The 19,814-nt window shown below is 42.3% G+C and overlaps 1 protein-coding gene across 7 annotated transcripts in view; it reads right to left on the bottom strand.

Moving 5' to 3' along the window:
- Positions 1–19,814, bottom strand: part of SCHIP1 (schwannomin interacting protein 1) — a 768,598-nt gene that overhangs the window by 41,087 nt on the left and 707,697 nt on the right. The window contains exon 1 of one of the 7 annotated variants that reach the window (XM_074298091.1): positions 17,339–18,327. The exons of the other annotated variants lie outside the window; for them this stretch is intronic. Coding sequence (XP_074154192.1) covers positions 17,339–17,416 — 78 coding nt within the window. The 5' untranslated portion in view covers positions 17,417–18,327. Of the gene's footprint in view, positions 1–17,338; positions 18,328–19,814 lie in introns of those variants that run through there. 7 annotated transcript variants of the gene reach the window in all.

Genomic DNA, 19,814 nt, shown 5'->3' with positions numbered 1-19,814 from the left:
ATGGGAATTCCCATTTTAGATTCCTTAAGATAACAGAGAACTTAGAAATGACAGAAGCTTAAAACCAATAACAACAAAACAAACTACAAAATCCAGCCCATTACCTCCCGGCCAGACGAGATCCATTCATCTTCATATTGTACATTTCTACCAAGCTCATTGCCTCCGGCCTTCGAGACCCCATCCTTACATTCCCCTTTGCTCCTACTTCTTTTTTTGGGTGGTTCTGTCTATGGAAAACATTAGCCAACTAATGAAGAGCCATTCATCTTCATATTGTACATTTCCACCAAACTCATTGCCTCCGGCCTTTGAGACCCCATCCTTACATCCCCTCCTCTCCTATTTCTTTTTCGGGTGGTTCTGTCTATGAAAAACATCAGCCAACTCTCTCAATAAGGACGTTGACCTCATCTATAAGACCAATGCCAAATATATCATTATATATTGTATTTTCTGTCTTTTTTTCTTAGACAATTCCACTGGGGGCAAATACAATTCCAAGCATTCGAAATAATGGGCTATTGCCAAACTTAGCATCACTTATTACGCATTCAATCAATGTGCTGCAGTCAGGGCCAGATGATTTTATTTTTTCCTGAGTGAGCCCATGGGCATCTCCATGCATTGGTAAGTTCCAAAGCTCTATTGTTTTCCCAGGAATAATGTCCTCTGGGTTCTTCCTCCTCTGACCCTGGGAGCCCAAACCAATGAGGCAGGGAGAGGAACAGCTGCACATCGCCCGCGTATCTCCCCAGCACATGAGGAGCTTTGGCAAATCTATTTTTTTCTGGCCGTGGCTAGAACAAGCTGTGCCCATTTCCACTCTCAAAAATCAGTTTTTGGAAATATTCAAAGCACCCACAGGGACATCTTCAGGCTGCCTGTGATTATGAAAAGCAAAGACTCAGATTCCCAGAATGAGATCTGGAAGAGGCCTCAGAGACCCGCTGGCCCAACCTCTTCATTTAAGGCTCAGCAAACTGAGGCCAGAAGGGGTTAAGTCATGTGCCCCCAACCAGGCAGGGAGTCAGCATCAGAGGTGGAATGGATTCTTTGCCCTCTGTGGCCAAATCCCTTCTTGCCATCATAACCAAGGGGAAGCAGGAAAGGAGCTTAGAGCCCAATAAAGCGAAAATCATCCTTGGCTTCAGTTGTATTTAGTCCTAGTTTATCAGTGCTGAATTTCCTGGTGCCATCTTCTGTAGCAAGCCCACCAAAGAGCAGCAAAACTGGAACTTGCCCCTGGCTAACAGGGCTTTGCCCCAAGGCACCAACACAGAATGAAGATCTCCATGCCCACACTTACTTCACAGGTCTGTAGAGTCATATGTCAAGACAGACCCTCCTCCCCACCCCAGCAGCTACTGAATACCTACTTTCAATTCAATTGCCTACGTGGACGTCTGGCCAATACAGGGCTTAATGGTAGGGCTGTAGGAGCTCAAGAACCTTTCAGAAACAGCCCTTTTTCCTCCTCCTTCCCCTAGTCCTTATATTTATAGTTAGCTAGGTGGATCAGCGGATAGAAAACCAGTCAGGAAGATCTGTGTTCAAATGCGGTTTCTGACACTTATTAGGTGTATAACTCTAGAAGAATCATTTAGCTTTTCCCAGCCTGCTTTCCCTCCCTCCCTCCCTCCCTCCCTCTCTCTCTCTCTCTCTCTGTCTCTCTCTCTCTCTCTCCCTTCCTCCTCCCTCCCTCTCCCTCCCTCCCCCTCCCTCCCCCCCTCCCTCCCTCCTCCCTCTCTCTCTCTCTCTCTCTCTCTCTCTCTCTCTCTCTCTCTCTCTCTCTCTCTCTCTCTCTCTCTCTCCTCTCTCTCTCTGTTTTTTTTTTTTTTTTTTTTTTTTTTTTGCTGAGGCAACTGGGGTTAAGTGACTTGCCCAGGGTCACACAGTAGGAAGTGTTAAGTGTCTGAGACCAGATTTGAACTCAGGTCTTCCTAACTTCAGGGCCCAGCCTGCTTTCTCAACTATAAAAGGGGAATGATAAGGAGAGCATTCACTAAGATCTTTGTAGATCTTTAAAGTGCTATACACTCTGAATGGTATATCACCACCACCTCCACCACCAACCATGGTCATCATTATCGGATTTCTTCCACACTCAAAGTAAATAAGTACAAAAAAAAAAGTATAGTTGGAAAAAGATAAAACTGTTTGGGGACCATCAGCCAGAAAAGGATCCCAGGGGAATCTTATTTTTCTAGCTGAGAAAGCCGAGACCCCAAGTTACACATACATACATGTATATATGTAGTACATACATGCATATACGTGTCTGTACATGTGTCTGTGTATCTGTGGCTACCCCCAAAGGTAGCAAACATAAGGGGTGAAATCTGGACTTATGCTCTGATCCCGGAAGCAGAGCTCATTCTATGGGCTTCTTTTTAATTTTATATGAAGAAAAAGACATCAATAATTGTTAGATGACCGGCCCAGACTCATATAAATAGTCAGTGGAAGGAGTGGAATTTGAACATGATACCTGGGCGAGCAACAAACAGTACTGCCCGTCAAGGTGAGCGGGGATGCAGGTGGCTCCCACCTTCCAATGGTTGATTCCCCTTTCTAGTTTGCCCCTCATATGGGCTCTGGGCTCACAGTCCCAGCTCTTCTGGGCTCCTTTTGTTCCAGTAACAGATGCCTCTCATTGGTTCCTTGCTCTCAGTTTTCACAGGCTCCAACAACCTTGTTGAGGCCTCTGGATGACAGTTATCCAGCTGTTCTCAGCCCGTCTCTCTCCTCCTCGGGAACCCACAATGATTTCGGTTGGACTATTTTGATTGTGAACATAAATATACACACACATCTATGAACGTTAATAAGAATAATGATAGCCTGATCTCTTTAGTAAAACTCAAAAATAAAGGCACTTCCAAGGAGGTTGCCTCATTTGATTGATTTCTTTGAGGCAGCTAGGTCAGATAGGGTTTTGGAGTCGGGGAAACCTGGATTCAAATCCTGCCCCCAATACTTACTAACCCTAGGTAAATCACTAAAATATTAAAGTCTCAGTTTCTTTGTCTGTAGGATGAGGTGGTTGGAGTAAATGGACTCAAATCCTTTCTGGCTTTAAATCTATGCTCTTCTGATCTTCATAGTTACCTTACAAGGTAAGGAAGACAGGTGTGATTATTTTATGGATAAGGAAACTGAGGCTTAGGAAAGTTAGTGGGGACCTTGTCCAAAGTTACTGGGTAGTGAGTAAAAAGGCCAGGTCTTGGGTTTAGACATCCGGATTCTAGTTCCAAGGCTTGTTCTCATGTCCTGAGTTGCCTTTTTGCTAAAGGGATGGGGCAGTTTTCCTCTAGAAAGGGCCTCTAGGGCTTATGGGAAGAGATTACTTACTACCAACCAAGGCTATTAGGGAGTCTGTGGAAGGACTATGTGACGGGTACAGCGCTAGGATCTAGGAATACACATCCAAAGAATAGAATCACAGCAAAAAGGAAGAAGCTTACACTTGAATGGGAAGAAAAAGGAGAGGCTTTAAAAAGCACCTACTATGTGTCAGGCACTATGGATTTAGGGTTACAGTCAAAGGGTTAGGGTTAGATATATAAAATAAATTGGAGAGTTCATAAGAATAAACAAAAGTAACTACTATGTCATACTTTTTTTAAGGGGGTGGCAGAATCAGCAATTGGGGAAGATTGGGAAAGAGTTCTTTACCTTTGGTTTCTCAGATCAAATCCTAATTCCTCAAATTAGTCCAATCCCACCTTAGCAAGACAATTTTTTTTCCTTCATAAAGTCCAACAGATTTCCCTGCTAACAACTGAACCCAGCATTAATTACAAGAACAATTAGTTAAATTAGGAACCAAGCAGATGGTGTCCTTCCTCCCCCCAGTGACTAATTCACCCCAGATGAGCTTTCCCACCTGTACCTGGGCCCACACGGCTCATTCCCCAGCAATAGCCTCCTGGTACCCCAGTGTTAGGATTACTAAGTGAGAACTCAGGTTGTCTGGATGGTGACAAGGTGAGAATTCAGGTTTTCTGGACAATTACAAGGTGAGAACTCAGGTTGACTTGATAGAGGGGGCAAGCTCATTGGCTGGGGTGGTTCTTCCCAGAAGCCCTTGCATTATCCCACGCCCATTCTCTGGGAGGATAAAAAGAGACAGCACTGGGCGCAGAGGGCAGATCGGCCTGAAGAAGGATAAGAGTTGGAGGAGATTCAGAGCCAGGATTCAAGAGGAAGACTCTGAATTGCATCAGGCTTGACGGGGCTCTCTGCAGGAAGGGAAGTCACTTCTAAGGACAAGAGTTAACAGCAACTGCCTGGAGACAACGGTTCGTTACAGGAAGAAGAATCTGTCTGAGAGATTTGAGTAGACACAGCAGATCTCTTCCCAGAGAGCGATCCAGCAGCTTCTGGAGACGATAGCTCGCTACAATTGGCGCCCAACGTGGGGCAAGGACTTTTGCTTATTTCTGACAAGAGGAGCTAGACCAGACCTTCGCAATTTGGTGCCCAGACACGGTCCTGATTCCAGTGGAAAAGCCTCCCATCCAGATCTCAGTCTCTCTGACCCAGAACCGTGAGTAACAAGGAAACTTTGTTAAAGATTAAGTGAGTGTGCTAATAGATAAATAAGGAACTTGTTAAGGGCTAAACCAGCAATCTCTTATAGTGAAATGGGGCAAACACCTTCTGTTCAAGGAAAATGTTTAGAGAGCATCATCAAGGTTATGAAAAGCCAAGGATTGATTATAATTTTAGAGGAGATTACTGAACTTTTAAGAACTGTGAAGGTCATATGTCCTTCTTTTTCTCTGGAAGAAGAATTGGATCCAGATGAATGGGAATTAGTAGGAGAGCAATTAGGTGAACACTACAATTGTCTTTGTGACATTTTACCCTTTGGTTCCAGACCAAACTCAGTTTCCAAAGATACAATTCATACCTACAATTTAATCCAAATGGCTTTAAAAAATGTTATTCTAAAGGAAGAGATGAAGGAGCAAAATGGGGAGGTGTCAACTAAACTAGGTGAAAAGGATGAATCAGATAACAATGAAGTTAAGTACAATTCTGAGCAACAGCAACAGGAGCACCTCCCATCTCCTCCCTCAATTAACCCTTCAGGGGTGGAGCAAGAAGGAGGAGAGGAAGAGGCAGAAACACAAACAGAATTGCCTGTGAAGCAGCCTAAGCCTATGACAAGATTAGAAAAAGCATTGATTAAAGCTAAGAGAGAAGGACAGGATATAAGTGATTTTATACATGCATATCCTGTGATTGAAAATACTGACTCTGTAGGTAAAAAAAGGAGAAGATATGCACCTTTAGATTTGAATAAAATTAAGGATTTGAAAAAAGGTTGTACCCTTTATGGGGCTACATCAGCTTATGTCAAAATGTTACTAGATGGTTTGTCTTATGAAGTCCTAACCCCGAATGATTGGAAATCCATAGCAAGGATATGCCTGGAACCTGGAGAAAATTTATTATGGCTTTCGGAATTTCATGAATTATGTAAAATTCAAGTCAGATGCAATTTGGAAATAGGAGTTAACACACAATTCACTTTTGAGCACTTGGCTGGTGAAGGTCGGTATGGAGAGAATTCAGAACAGACTGATTATACCATGACAATATATGAACAAATTGCTAAGGCTGCAATAAAAGCTTGGGGTGTCCTTCCTGGACAGAAAGATCGTGGAGAGGCTTTCACTAAAATACAGCAAGGTCCCAATGAACCTTTTGCAGATTTTGTGGGACGTTTGCAAACTGCTGTCAAAAGAACTATTGGAGAAAATTCAGCTACAGAAATAATGACCAGACATCTGGCTAAGGAAAATGCCAACGAGATTTGCAAAAGAATTATATGGGGATTAGACAAAGATGCTCCTTTAGAGGAGATCATAAGACGTTGTGCTACAGTGGGAACAAATGCTTTTTATACTCGGACAATGATGAATGTGGAAAGACAGGGTCCCTCCTGGCAAAGGCCTTCTAGAGAAACTCGGCGATGTTTTCAATGTGGAAAAATTGGACATCTAAGAGCTCAGTGTAGATTTGGAGATACAGTGAGAAGACAGGGTGAGAGAAGACCTAAAACCCCATGTCCAAAATGCAACAGAGGACTCCATTGGGCATCAGAGTGTAGAATAATTCAGGAAAATGGGATGAGGGGCCCAGGTCCAGGGCCCCAGGCAAAAAAGACTTGGGGCATGATGGCAGCTGACATTACACCTAAAGAGCCTTTAGAAGGCCAGGACTCTGATTTAATCAATCAGCAGAGAAGCAATCACATGGCAGAAAGGGATTACCTGATAAGTCAGTCAAAAGGCAATCAGATTGCAAAAATGGATTACACTTGGGGAGAATACAGGCCTTTTAAACCAACAGGGCTGTGCCCAGTGCAAACAATTCCAATGTAATTGCCAGATGATGAGAAGAGATTTAGAAAGTGGTAAATAGAAGGTAATTAGATAGGTTAACTGCCTGGGAGAGAGGGTTTGCTTGTATTTCTTCAGCAGGAGAAGGAATCAGATGGGTGCCAACAAGTCATATTCGCCTTGTCCATCAGAGAGAGACAGAAAAAGAGAAAGACCTCAAAATAAAGGAGAAGATCTAAGAAACATCTTACACTGAAAGAGCATGGATAATAAGAAGACTGTTAAAGAACTTTAAAACCAGCAGGAATCATTGGACTTCCTCACACAAGATGAGACTAATGGACAATGGACTTATGGACATTTATAAATTTTCAATTTATGATTATTTGATTATGTTATTTGTCATATACTTCTAGCATGTATTATGTTATTATGTTACTATGTGCTTATGTAATTTATGTAATTATCTGTAATACTTCCCATATTGATGGATTTATGTTTCAAGGTCATGACTGTCCTATGTTCTAAATCAAAAGAAAGGGGGAGATGTTAGGATTACTAAGTGAGAACTCAGGTTGTCTGGATGGTGACAAGGTGAGAATTCAGGTTTTCTGGACAATTACAAGGTGAGAACTCAGGTTGACTTGATAGAGGGGGCAAGCTCATTGGCTGGGGTGGTTCTTCCCAGAAGCCCTTGCATTATCCCACGCCCATTCTCTGGGAGGATAAAAAGAGACAGCACTGGGCGCAGAGGGCAGATCGGCCTGAAGAAGGATAAGAGTTGGAGGAGATTCAGAGCCAGGATTCAAGAGGAAGACTCTGAATTGCATCAGGCTTGACGGGGCTCTCTGCAGGAAGGGAAGTCACTTCTAAGGACAAGAGTTAACAGCAACTGCCTGGAGACAACGGTTCGTTACAGGAAGAAGAATCTGTCTGAGAGATTTGAGTAGACACAGCAGATCTCTTCCCAGAGAGCGATCCAGCAGCTTCTGGAGACGATAGCTCGCTACACCCCAGGGCATCTCGAACCTCAGTCCAAGGCCGGAGATTTCTTTCCACTACGCCCAGCTGAATCCCTCTTTCAAAGCTGCTTTGAGAGCCTCTTCCATGCTGCTTTGGGCTAGGCTCAGAATTGCTGGGTAGGGGTCTGATGCTATCCTTTCTTCCCCAAATTTCCTGATATAAATGTAAGCCTAAAATGCCATATACATACAGGCATACTCACCCACAAATGCAAGTTTTAAATAACTATATGTGAATTAATATGGCACACATAAATACACATATATACACACAGATTTCCTGATACAAATACAAGATTTAAATTGCTATATGTGAATTAATATAATATGCCATATATATTCATTCTCATTCTCATTCATTCTCTCTCTCTCTCTCTCTCTCTCTCTCTCTCTCTCTCTCTCTCTCTCTCTCTCTCTCTCTCTATTTGAATTTACTAAAAACTGGCTTCATGTGGCACATTCCCCATAGGCCTGAGAACGAGGCTAATTTAGATTGTAAGTTGTTTGTGTTCTTCCCAGGTTTTGCCATATGGTCTGTTTTGAAGCAATTAGCATGAGCCTCTGGCCTCCATGGGATCTCCAGCCTCATGATTTCTGGCACCCTCACCCTAAGCAGAAGCTGCAGGGAACAAGGCTGTGAATCTGGAGCCCCTGATGCACAATGCTATTCTCTTTAATAAAAGGTTTCTCTTGCTCACTTTCCCAGTCATGCACGGGTGACTCTGTAGGAGTATAGCAGGGTAGTTAAGTTAGAGGTCGTCCCTCCGAAAAAACCAGTTGGAATGATGGGGAACAGTTCACTAAACTGTTTATACCCCTAGACCAAGTAAACCTATGCTCCTGGGACCATCCCCTAAGGTCAATGACCCAATGGAAGGTGCCCTATGGGACTACATATCCACAGCAACTCTCTTTGTAGTAGTTTACCTTTGGAAACACAGTGGGTGCCCGTCATCCAGAGAACGGCTGGACAAAGAATAGTACACGAGTATATGGTACAAGAATATGGGGGACGTGAAACTCTGTCCTGCAACCTTGGACAGCCCCTCTGGCTTCCTCCTCTTGGTGGTGGGGTGGGAAGGAGTCCTTTCAGCTCAAGTCATCCCAAACTATAAGGTTTTTTCTTTCTTTTCTGACATTGACTGGACACATGTCCGATCACTACTATTTATAGTTCTTTCTTATCTTTGACTCCTAAGTTCCCATTCTGGACATTTGTGAACTAACTAGATAGCGAGAGGCAGATTGGGGAGGGTCTCCTGCAGAAGATAGGAAATGAGCTGATCCTTGAAGCAGGGGAAAATTTTTCAAAACACAGTAGCTTTCCAAACTACCAATAAGCCTCAGATAACATATGCTGGCTGGGGAGCCGGGAGTCCCCTGTGTCAATCCACAGAAGACCTGTTGTCATGGGAGGGTTAAAAAAGTCCAAGAGTTGAGAAATCTGAAGAGCCCAAGAGAGGAGATTCAAGGGCCCGGTGGCTCCCTTTGGCGTGTTTTCCAAAGCGCTGGCATGTTACCAGGCTCAGTAGAGGAATGGGGTCCTTTGGATACAGGCCAACTGATTTTTAATAAGCTTAAGGGTGAGAATTGTTTTTTTTTCACTATGCATCCTTAAATATAAAATATCTTTGTGTGGGGTAGACACTGCCAAATGGGGCCAGCTATAACACTCCTCTATGATTACTCTTTACAAGCTAATTTAGATAAATTATTTTATTTAAGCTACATAAAACAAAGCGATTTAATAAGGACCTACCCTCCAAAGCACTGTGGTAGGCAATGGGGAACAAAGTTTAAAAAATGGTGCCATCGCTAATATGTAGGCGCTTACAACCTAGAAAGGAGTATGTGCTCTGCTTTGAGAATGAACATATTATTTTAAAAAAAGAAGGTTGCAAAGAAGAGATGGGGGCAAACTGTTCATTATAAATTCAAGGTGGGTAGAGCGCCATTTTCAGTGGGTGTTGTGGAACCAGGAAAGGCTTGATGAAAGAGGAAGAGAAGCTTTAAAGGAAGAGAAGGATTGTTTGCAAGGCAGAGATGGGGAGAAAATACTTTTTTGTTGGAATAGGGAGTAGCTTTCATGAATCCATGTCAAGAACAAAAAATAACCAGCAATATGGGATGTTCAGGGATCATGTCTTCTCCCATTATCTGGTGGGGGGAGGGGCTGAATCTATTCAGCTTTGGAACTCTACCCTGGGGCTGTCACCCTGATTGATGGGGGAATGTTAAGACCACGCTTCCTCTCCCATCCTGCCAGCCACTGGGAAAGTGGGGCTTAGGCTGAGGACCGTGGCACCTGTTCCAACCCCCTCTTGCATTTCTCCTCTTCCTCTGCTCCATTTAACCATTCCTGAGACATCACCTTTTCTTGAACTTGACTATGTTCTATAGAGAATATTAGAATAAATGCTCCCGAGGGCGGGGGCTGGCTTCCTTTTATGTTTTTGTGCTCAGCACCTGTTCAGTGTGCAAAGTAAGTGCTTAATATCCATTCCTTTTTATCAGTTTGGCTGGCACATAGGATGCAGGAAAGGTAATGATAGGAAATGGGCTGTCAAGGTTGGAACCAGAGGGTGGCCAAATACCTGAAACGGTCCCCAAATCACAGGCACTTGGGGGGGATCCTGGTTCATTCTGACACATCCTGACTGACTGAATGGGGGGGGTCGATCCCTTCTTAGATGGCTACAGTTTTTGCCAATGAGAACTAAGGATACCAGGAAAGCAGAAGATCACAAGGTTTGGTACCAGATCCTAAGATGGGGTTAGGAAAAGCAAAGAGATGGCAAGTTTTCTTTGCTAGGAACCTCTGACCTTATCTTGTTTACTCCATGACTTCCTGCATAAACGACTCTTCCAGGCTAGCGCAACTTTCTAATTCATCCCATCCTCCCAGCCCACTACATAATTTCCCATTGCTAGAACTTCCCTGTGGGTGAGGTCATCTCTATTTTATCTGCTGGGACGTCTCTGAAGTAACAGGAAAAGTCTGCTCATCCCTACCACCATCCCACTGTCTGTACCAACATTGATGCTGCAAAACACGTCCTAACTGTTCATTAAGGTTTTGGCTGCTCAGTGCCCAGGAGAATCCAACTTCAAAGTCAACGCCAACAGTGGAAGATGTAAAATTAAAGGAAGCAGGGCTGTAAATAGCCTGGAAGGAGCCAGGGATATATAATTAATAATAATGACGATAACAACAATAGTGATGATAACTAGCATTTATATGGCACTGTAAGGCTCCCGAAGAGCTTTACATATGTTGTCTCATTTTATCCCTACAACAGCCCAGGGACAGAGATACTGGTTATTACTCCCATTTTAAAGATTAAACAGCATCATACGCTTGTCTCAACAGACTTGTCTGAGGCAAGATTTGAATCCAAGTTTTTCTGCCTCCAAGCATAGCACTCTACCCACAAAATTACCTACTTGCTTGAAGGAGAGATCAAAAAGATTGAGGAAGTTACTAAAAGGGAGAAGCGGGGAACTAAAGGAGAAAAGCAAGATAGAAAGAGGAAGGGGAAAGAAAGAAGGGCACAGTGTGAAAAACTGAGAACAATTGCTGAATTATAATTCACTTAAAATGTAATTATTACTTAAAATGTGCAATGTAAAGACAACAAGAGATTGGCCTTGTCCTTGAGCAGCTCATTGGTGATAGAAGGTGATTGATAATAATAATAACAACAAAGAATATACAAAGTCATTTTAAGAAGAAAAATGGGAGGTGGGAGCCTACATGGCCAACCCAATTAGAAAGGTAGATGGGAGGCCGACTGCCAAGCGCTTCGAATGTCAGGCTGAGGTTTTCTTATTTTTTTTCCCAGAATCAGGAAGGAGCAAGATTTCTGAGTGGGGAAGTGACAAGATTGGGTCTGTGCTGCTGGCAGCCATGTGGCAGATAGTCTGTGACATCAATATTACAAAAAATGAACAATTTTGCAGGCTTTTATAAGCTGATGAAGAATAAAATGGGTAGAACCAGGATAACAATGTATACAGTGACGATGATACTGTGAAAACAGCCAACTCTGAAAGCTGGAAGAGCTATGATCAATACAATGACTCCAGAAGATGAAACATAATCTCCATTATGGAGAGATGCTGGGTGGATTAAGGGTATGGGATGGCACACACACACACACACACACACACACACACACACACACACACATAAGTATACACACAAATATATTTACTCACACATATAAACATGCATCCATATTTTGTATACAGCCATTGTATACAATTTATCTTATGAGACATTTGTTAAAACAATTTTGTTTTGCTTTTTTCTGTAAGGGGTAGGGTATAGGATCAAGAGAAAATAGGGATCTATTTTTTTAAGAGGTAGCATGTGTATTTGTGTGTGGGAGTATGGGTTTCTTGCTATGAAATGTTGCAAGCACTTTCAGATGAGGTCACCAAGATATTAATTTTATTGGACAGTCTTTGTTTATTAAAAAAGACTTTTTATAAGTGGGAACAATTTGTAAATGTTTGTAATTTAAAAGAATCCCTCCTTAAAAATTGAGTGGTAATAAAAACAGGAGGGTGGGAGAGCCTGGAAGCAAGGAGATGGGTTCAGAGAAAATAGCAAAAGCTATGTGAAAGGCGATGGTGATGGTGAAGATGATGATGGTGGTAGAGAAATGATGAAGATGATGGTGATGTGATGGTGATGATGAAGATGATAGTGGTGGTGATGATGATGGTGAAGAAAGTTTTCATTTCTATGATGATTTATGATTTGTAAAGCACTTATCATGTGGTGTTTTTCAATAACCCTGAAATAGGTGTTTTTATTATCTCCACTTTACAGATAAGGAAACCGAGGCAGATAGTGATGAAATGATTTGCCCCGAGTGCCATCGCTAGTAATTTCTGAGGTAAGATTTGAACTCAAGTAGGATTTTGAATGCAGTTCTTTCTGATTCCAAGATAAGCCCTCAATCTACCACAGTCCTTAGCTGCCATTGAGAGCCTGGACTAGAATAGAGGCTTTGTGTGTAGACAGAAGGAGATAGACATGAGACATTGGGGAGGTGTGATTGATATGACTTGGCAACTGCTTGGGTACAGGGGTTTTTAGTCACTCCTGACTCCATGTTGCAGACCCAGGGGACTGGAAGGATTGCTGTCAATAGAAGTTTAGAACTCTGGAAGACTGATGGGTTTGGGGGAAACATGGAAGTTCAGATTTAGAAATGGTCAGTTTGAGATCACAGGGTCATAGATTTGACTTCCCAGGTCATGCAGACTGACTCTTCCCCTCTTTATTTTGTAGATGAGGAAAGAGGGGGATGAAGATGCTGATTGATTTGCTTGAAGTAACACGGTGGCAGGATTGGGGACTGAACCCTCTTGCTCTATAGACAATTGGCAATATATCAATAGAGTGGAAGAGACAGAGAAGAACTGGATGTAGAGATTGGGGACTTATTTTCACTAAAATGATAACTGAACTCCTGGTGATGATGTCACCAAGGGAGAGAATGTAAAGAGAAAGAGGGGCCAAGACAGAACCTTGGGGGAAATGGCCATACTTAGGGGACAGGAAGGATCTGATATTCCTCCAAGGAACCTGAGAAGAAGCAGTCAGAGAGGTAGGAGGAGAAACAAAAGAAGGCAAGCGAGGAGAGCATTTGACAGAAGATGAACTGCCAAGAGCTCCACTCACACAAGGACTCTGAAGAGACCATCAATCTGAGCAATTTCAAGATGGCTGATGATCTTGGAGAAGGCAGTTTCAGCCTGCTGGTAATGGCCTCCAAAGGTAGATCTCAAGGATCAAAAGAAGTGTCTAGAGGAAATGGAGGATAGAGAACCCTTTCTAGGTGTCTGGCTATAAAAAGAGGAATTCAATTCCACAGGCATTTCTGAAACTATCATAAGGTGCCAAGACCCTTGCTGGAAGTTAGACATAAAAAGAAATAGACCCTAGCAAGATATAGGACAGTAGCTTGAGGGAATGACAGTTAATCAGCAATCCCATTCCCTCTAAACGAAAAAAAATGTAAGTGAAGCTAATTGACATTGGATAGAGTAAATTGCTGAAAATCTGGATCATGATAAATGTAAAATTATACAACTGCTTATAAATATATATTTATACAAATATTTAATAGAAATATAAATTATAATCATACAAATATTACATGAATATAAAATATATGAAAATTATCTAAGTATAAAAAATAATACTGGAAATCTCCATCATCTGGAATACTCCCAGTAGGATACAGTGGATTCAAATCCTGATACTTAATCACCTGTGTGACCTTAGGTAAATCACTTTAACTTCTCAGATCCTCAAGTGCAAATCAAAGGGCAAAGGGGAAAGGGCAGATCAGATGACTTCTGAGGTCCTTTCCATTTCTTAATCTACGATCCTCAAGTTTATACTGGGAATGAGACTTAGAAAACCTACCAGATTAAGTCCCATAATTCTGTCAGCACTTTGTGAGGCACTGTATAAATAGGCCTGATCATTGCACTATTTATTAATTGTTTAACTCAGAGATATTTCAAGTAACTCAAAGTCCCTTCAGCAATTAAAAGATGCTGTGAGGGCTAAGAGAAGATGATTCCTTTCTCCCTTTTAATTGTATAGTAAGAGGAATCCTTAGCTAGGGTAGCTGCTATTTATTATGTTTCTAACAAACACTCATTTCTGTTCATCTTCAAAATGAAACAAGAACAGCTGTCAGTAGACTTTAAATATTGTTCCTTGTAGCTTTTTAATTTTTCATGTGTTTCTTTCTAACCTTTTAACATAATGGGACACAGAGAGCAGTCCCCATGCCAACTGTTATTAATATATATGTATAAAAATACACACACACACGTTTTAAAAAATACTACAAGTAAAGCTTCTTTTCGCCTGTCCAACAGAGCCCATCAATACCCTTCTAATGTAATATAGAATGGCCTTTTTTTTTTTTTTTGGTTTTGCTTTCTAAGTTATACCTATTTTCTCTGCTGAGAGAAATTAGAGGCTTCATTGTCTGTAATTTTCATCATTTTCTTCCCTCTTCCTCAATCAGTATAATTTGATTTACCATCCAATGATGGCTGCACATCCGCCCCATTTTGCAAGTCTACTGGGTACGTACGGTGATATTTGATTTGATGAGCCTGTGAGATTGGCTTTCTAGTGTCTGCTGGCTATGGCCTAAAACCCATCTATTTCATGGGGAGTTGCTAAAAACAAATTAAGAGATGTTAAGCAGTAAAGAAAGGAGAAAGATGGCCTGGATATTGTAGATGGAGGATTCTGGAAAGCCAGCTGTCTCCTTCTGTCCCATCTGGCTGGAAATGAGTTTTGAGAAGCTATCCTTTTTTTTTTTCATTACCATATCCCCATTATTACCAGACAACAGTGCTGCACCGACTTGTCGGCCATTAGGCCCTTCCTTCAGGAAAGGGAACAGTTACATCACCTTTTCCTTCCTCTGCCACCAGAGAATCTAATTTTAATTACAGGAAAGTGACCTTGACTAGAAGACTGTTTTGTTTGCTTTCCGAATGCTCCTGGTAAAATCGACAAAAGACATCCATCAGTGCCTTGTCCATCAGCCTGTACAACTCCGTGCACAACCGACACATGTGCTCGTTCACACATCTGAGGAATATCTCATTTTTGCCATAGGCAAGGAGATAGCAAGTGTCAGAGGAGAAACTGCTAGAAGATCAGGAGCAATCTGCTGAGGGTAACGTTGTCAGATTCTCTTTCTCATCTAACAAATTCTCACTATTTTTGTCATGTCTATTTCCCTGTCAACTCATCAGTGACCTCCAGTCTAGGGATACCTTTTAGAAAAATGGAACCAGCACCTGGCCAGGCTACCATCAGAATAACAATTCCAGCCATGAGTCTGAACAGCCTTCACCTGAAAAGGTGGACACACATTCACAGGTAAGGGAGAAAACTCTACTGGTTATAGGGATATCGCAAATGTAACATTTCTCACACCTGAGTATGAGAGAGCAAGGCCTGAAAGCAAGATGTCCCAATGGATTCTGGAAATCTGTGGGCAGGGACATATCCTGGGAGTCTCATCTACTGCTCCTTTGTAACCACCAGTCTCCATTCCCTTTGAAATCAGCCTAAACATTCTTTAGTTAGGATGAGATAATGGTTCAACAATGCAACTCTGTTTTGTTTGGTTTTTTGTAAAGGCTATTTCAGACTCTGTTTCCTGCTTTTCTTTGCGATGTTTCAGATTACCGGCATACTGTTCACTTGTTCCCGAGACCTGGCACTGACTTTTCTAAGCCCAGAAAGTCAGCCCAAATCAATACTTGATCTCCTCAGCATTGATAAGAATGTCGCTTACATTTTTGCTAGCCCATCTCAACGTTGACTTTCTGTGTACGGGGGCCAACTGAGGAATGAAGTGCAAGAGCAGAAATATCATCTGTCAGCATTGTAATAAATACCATGGAAATCAATCCCAAGGGTGTTTTTTGAAGGGGTCCACAGGATATGGATTCTACTGATTGTCTGCTCTCCCAGACTTTTTCCACACAGAAGGCAGCAGCCAGGAGGTGTTCAGGTTTTGTGACTCGGGAACTTATCACTGAATGTTGATCTCACTTTTCCCTTCTGTATAATGCATGATTCCCAAAGCCTCCTTTCTGTTCTAACAATCCATGCTTCTATGACACTCACTCCCTATTTGGAGCCCAGGAAAAGAAGCGAAAATGAAGATTGTAATATTTTTCTATTGGCCCTTACTTTGTCCCAAGCATTTCTTAATATATTCGAATAAAGGTTACTTAAAATACATAAAATAGACCTAAAAAAACACACTCACTTACAATTTGATTTACGATATAGGAAAAAAAATCACATTCTGTAAATTCAGGTTAAGGAACTATGAAGTGCAAGCAGACAAAAACAGAAGACAATTTCCTCTTTTCATATTCCAACATTCAAAAGAAATTCAACTCACAAAAGAAGAACATTCAGTCTCATTACATTTTTTTTGCAAATACATTCAACTGATAGAGAGGTAGTGAATAGAAGCAAATAAATGGGGGCTCAAGTCCTGTTTCTGACACTTATAAACACGTGACTATAGGTAAATCTCTTAATCTCTCAGTGGTGAAGGCCAATCTCTAAGATTTTAGGTATTTGTGAAGGGGAGTCCCCATAAAATCAAAGTTCAAATGCAAATGAGAATTGATTTCATTAAAGTCATTTCTAGATCTATCAGGGTAGGACTCATATAAAGAGAGTGAACTATACTTGACTTCTGAAAAATTAGAAGGGGGAAAAGGGCCGTGGTGAGTGCCTGTGGACAGACAAGCCTATACTCTCTGCTGAATGTCATGACCTCAGCCATATAACTAAAGCTATTTTTACTTGGGTCTGTTATTACCCGACAATTACCATATTTAAAGTTCCCAAAATATACAAGCTAACATTAGAAAGAATCAACTTATCAATTATGTCTCCCCTCTCCAAAAGGCCCCAGACAACCACCTCTTCACAAAAGTGACTGTCATATTCTTCACAATAAATATCATGTATCTCAGATACTGAAAAGGAAATTAAATTTTCCAGGAGGAATTCACTGCAAGTGAAATTTGTCATAACATCTTATGAGAAAATGTTGCTGAAAAAAAGCTCAGGTAACACCTGCCAAAATGCCCCATGAGCCTTTGGAGATGGTGCTCCAACACATAGGGTCTCCTTTTTTGTTTTTGCACAGTAAAATGAAATGAAAGAAGTCTAGAAGCCAGAGAAAAAAGGTTTCCCCCCCCCCTGTCCACCTGACATTTAATTCAATCATGAACTTCATTTAGCTTTTCTGGATGTCACAGGTCAAGCTACTTACCGAGGGAGCCCTTGGACCACCATACATTTTAGCTCTCTTTCAGCTAGGAAAAAAGCATACCCCAACAAAGAGTTCTACAAGCTCTTTTTCTATCTCTTACCTTCTTATAATTCCCCTCTATGTCCATTGTGGACATTTTGCCAATGATGTCAGCCATTCCATCACTGTCCAGATTCATTCTTTAAGTCATAAAAACTTCCCAGGAGAGAGAAAACCCCGGTGTCCCAGAAAGCTTACTGTTGTGCCCAGTATCCAAGAACTTTTACAACTTTTCATCCTTTAAACATGAAGACCCGGGGGAAGGCTAAACCGTGGCCGAAGTCCTTGTGGCTGGGTCTGTCAGGGACACCACCCTGCGCTGACTTCCCTGCCCGTGTCCCTCATGCTGGCACAGGGACAGCTGCCGGTCACTCGACACAGTTAAAAGCTGACTCCTTCCTGACACCTGGGCCTCTGGAGTCCTGCTCTCGCCACCATCAGCTGTCACCTCCTTCTGAAGAACTAGGGCCTCTCTGAAGCACCTTCCTTGCTCCCGATAGAGGAAATGGGAGCTTCCAGCTCGTCCAGCTGACTCAACTCCTGAGTTCAACAGTAACTGTGGGTTGGAGCAAGACGGCAACCGTGCTCTGAACTGATGGCAGAGCAGGATAAAAATAGCCAGCAACTTGCCTTGCCGACTTCCCCCGTGTGGGGCGAGCCGGCCAGCCGGGTATCTTATGACAAAAACTAAATCGGCAGGACTGAAGTCTTCAGGGCTGTGAGAGAGGGGCTCCGACTTTTTCTGCATCTAGCATCACGTTTCCAAACCAGACAGATGTCAACATCCCCTCTCCCTCTGGCAGCCTGGAACAATTTAAACATTGATTTCTAGCACAGAGGAGCCCTTCTGTGAGCGCCCAGAGTCGGAGCCTTGTTCACTAATCTAGTTGGGGGCTAGGGCAGGAGGGCACAGGCTGGGTGGAGAGAGGGAAGAGCCCTCGGCTTTTCTTTCATACGAGGGCCGGCCTTGTCACAATGAAGGCCTCATCTTGCTATTGCTCATTTGAACCTTTTCCCATGGCTTCTCCCTCTGTTTACTGATTATATCCAGGGGAAAGGATTGCACAGCTGGAGGATGTTTTGGTGCAAGAAGCAAATCACACACACACACACACACACACACACACACACACACACACACGCGCTCTCACACTCCACACACAAATAGCTACTAACATTCTTGAAAAATTCTTTCCTCTGCTTTAGACTTGCCAGGCTGGATAATATTGAGGGGGAGGGGAGGGGAGGGTTAGCCTGGTTGGCTTCGGAGGTCCCTGCCAGCTCTCTGTCTCAGATCTGATTTCACTGACTTAGTCTGTCACAAATGCCAGCTGCCTGTAAGGATTTATATCATCCAGATTACCTTGTACTTATTTTTTTAATATAGAATGTATTCATTCTGTCTATATTTAATAAAATTTTTTGATTGATCAGTATATTTTTAAGTGTTCATATTTTTTTCCCTGATAAAAAACAAACTTTTTGAGGTCAGAGATGATTTTACTGTTGACTTTAAATCTCCACTACTTAGCAAAGTGAATGACCTGTGACATCCCGAAAGGCTAAATGAAGTTCATGATTGAATTAAATGCCTGAATCTCAGGTGGACATGGGAGTGGGGGGGGAACCTTTTTACTCTGGTTTCTAAACTTCTTTCATTAAATTTTATTGTTAAAAAAAAAAAGAGACCATATATGTCAGGGCTCCCTAATGCATATTCACATAAAACACAGTGGTGTTTAATAAATGCTTACTGGTTGATCTAAACAATGAACACTCATGGGTAAATAGGACGGCGGCGTGGAGCTGGGTAGGGGCACGGTGCTGAGGTTACTGTTCTTTGTCACCAAGCACTAATAAGCTCCTTGCACTTGCCAGGCACTAGGCTAAGTGCTGGGGATACAAATAAAAGCTGTATCTACATTTAAAGGGCTCGCCTTCTAATACAGGAAACGCCATGCAAATGTCTACATAGGAACAAGACATATTACAAATAAACTGGATGATAATCAACAGAGGGAAAGCACTAACATGGAAATTTGAGAAAGATCGGGGGCCATTGTGATGGCTCGAGAGTGAGGCGATGAGATCTTAATGCTGTTCCTTGTTATGGATGCTCTTTGCTTTTCCCTTATGGTTTGGGGAACTGTGCACATTAACCAACCACTGGAAACAGGTCTCGATAAAAAAAGAGAATTAATGGAGACGGACATCTTTGTTCAAATTCTTCATCCAGGCTACCACACATGGAGGAAAAAATACATACTGTCTCGCCTCCCCTTTCTTCCCCCTCCCCAAATTTAAGTAAATAACAGGGCTAAACATTTTAGGGGACAAGATCAGTGGACAAAGCATTTAAATGTCCTCTGCACTTTGCATGCATAGTCTCATTTTGTCAGAGATCTTGGTTCCACATGGAAGGAAACTCATTCTGAATTCAAACCAGATGCAAGCTCAGTCCCAAGGGAGCCTCAGTCAGCCTCTGGAGGAAATGGGGACAGAGATAGGTTACAATATAGGCTTAGAGCCAGGAGGGA

The sequence above is a fragment of the Sminthopsis crassicaudata genome, chromosome 3 (genome assembly GCF_048593235.1).
Source record: "Sminthopsis crassicaudata isolate SCR6 chromosome 3, ASM4859323v1, whole genome shotgun sequence".
In the NCBI taxonomy this organism is placed as follows: Eukaryota; Metazoa; Chordata; class Mammalia; order Dasyuromorphia; family Dasyuridae; genus Sminthopsis; species Sminthopsis crassicaudata.
This window is presented reverse-complemented; position numbering and strand designations above follow the sequence as displayed.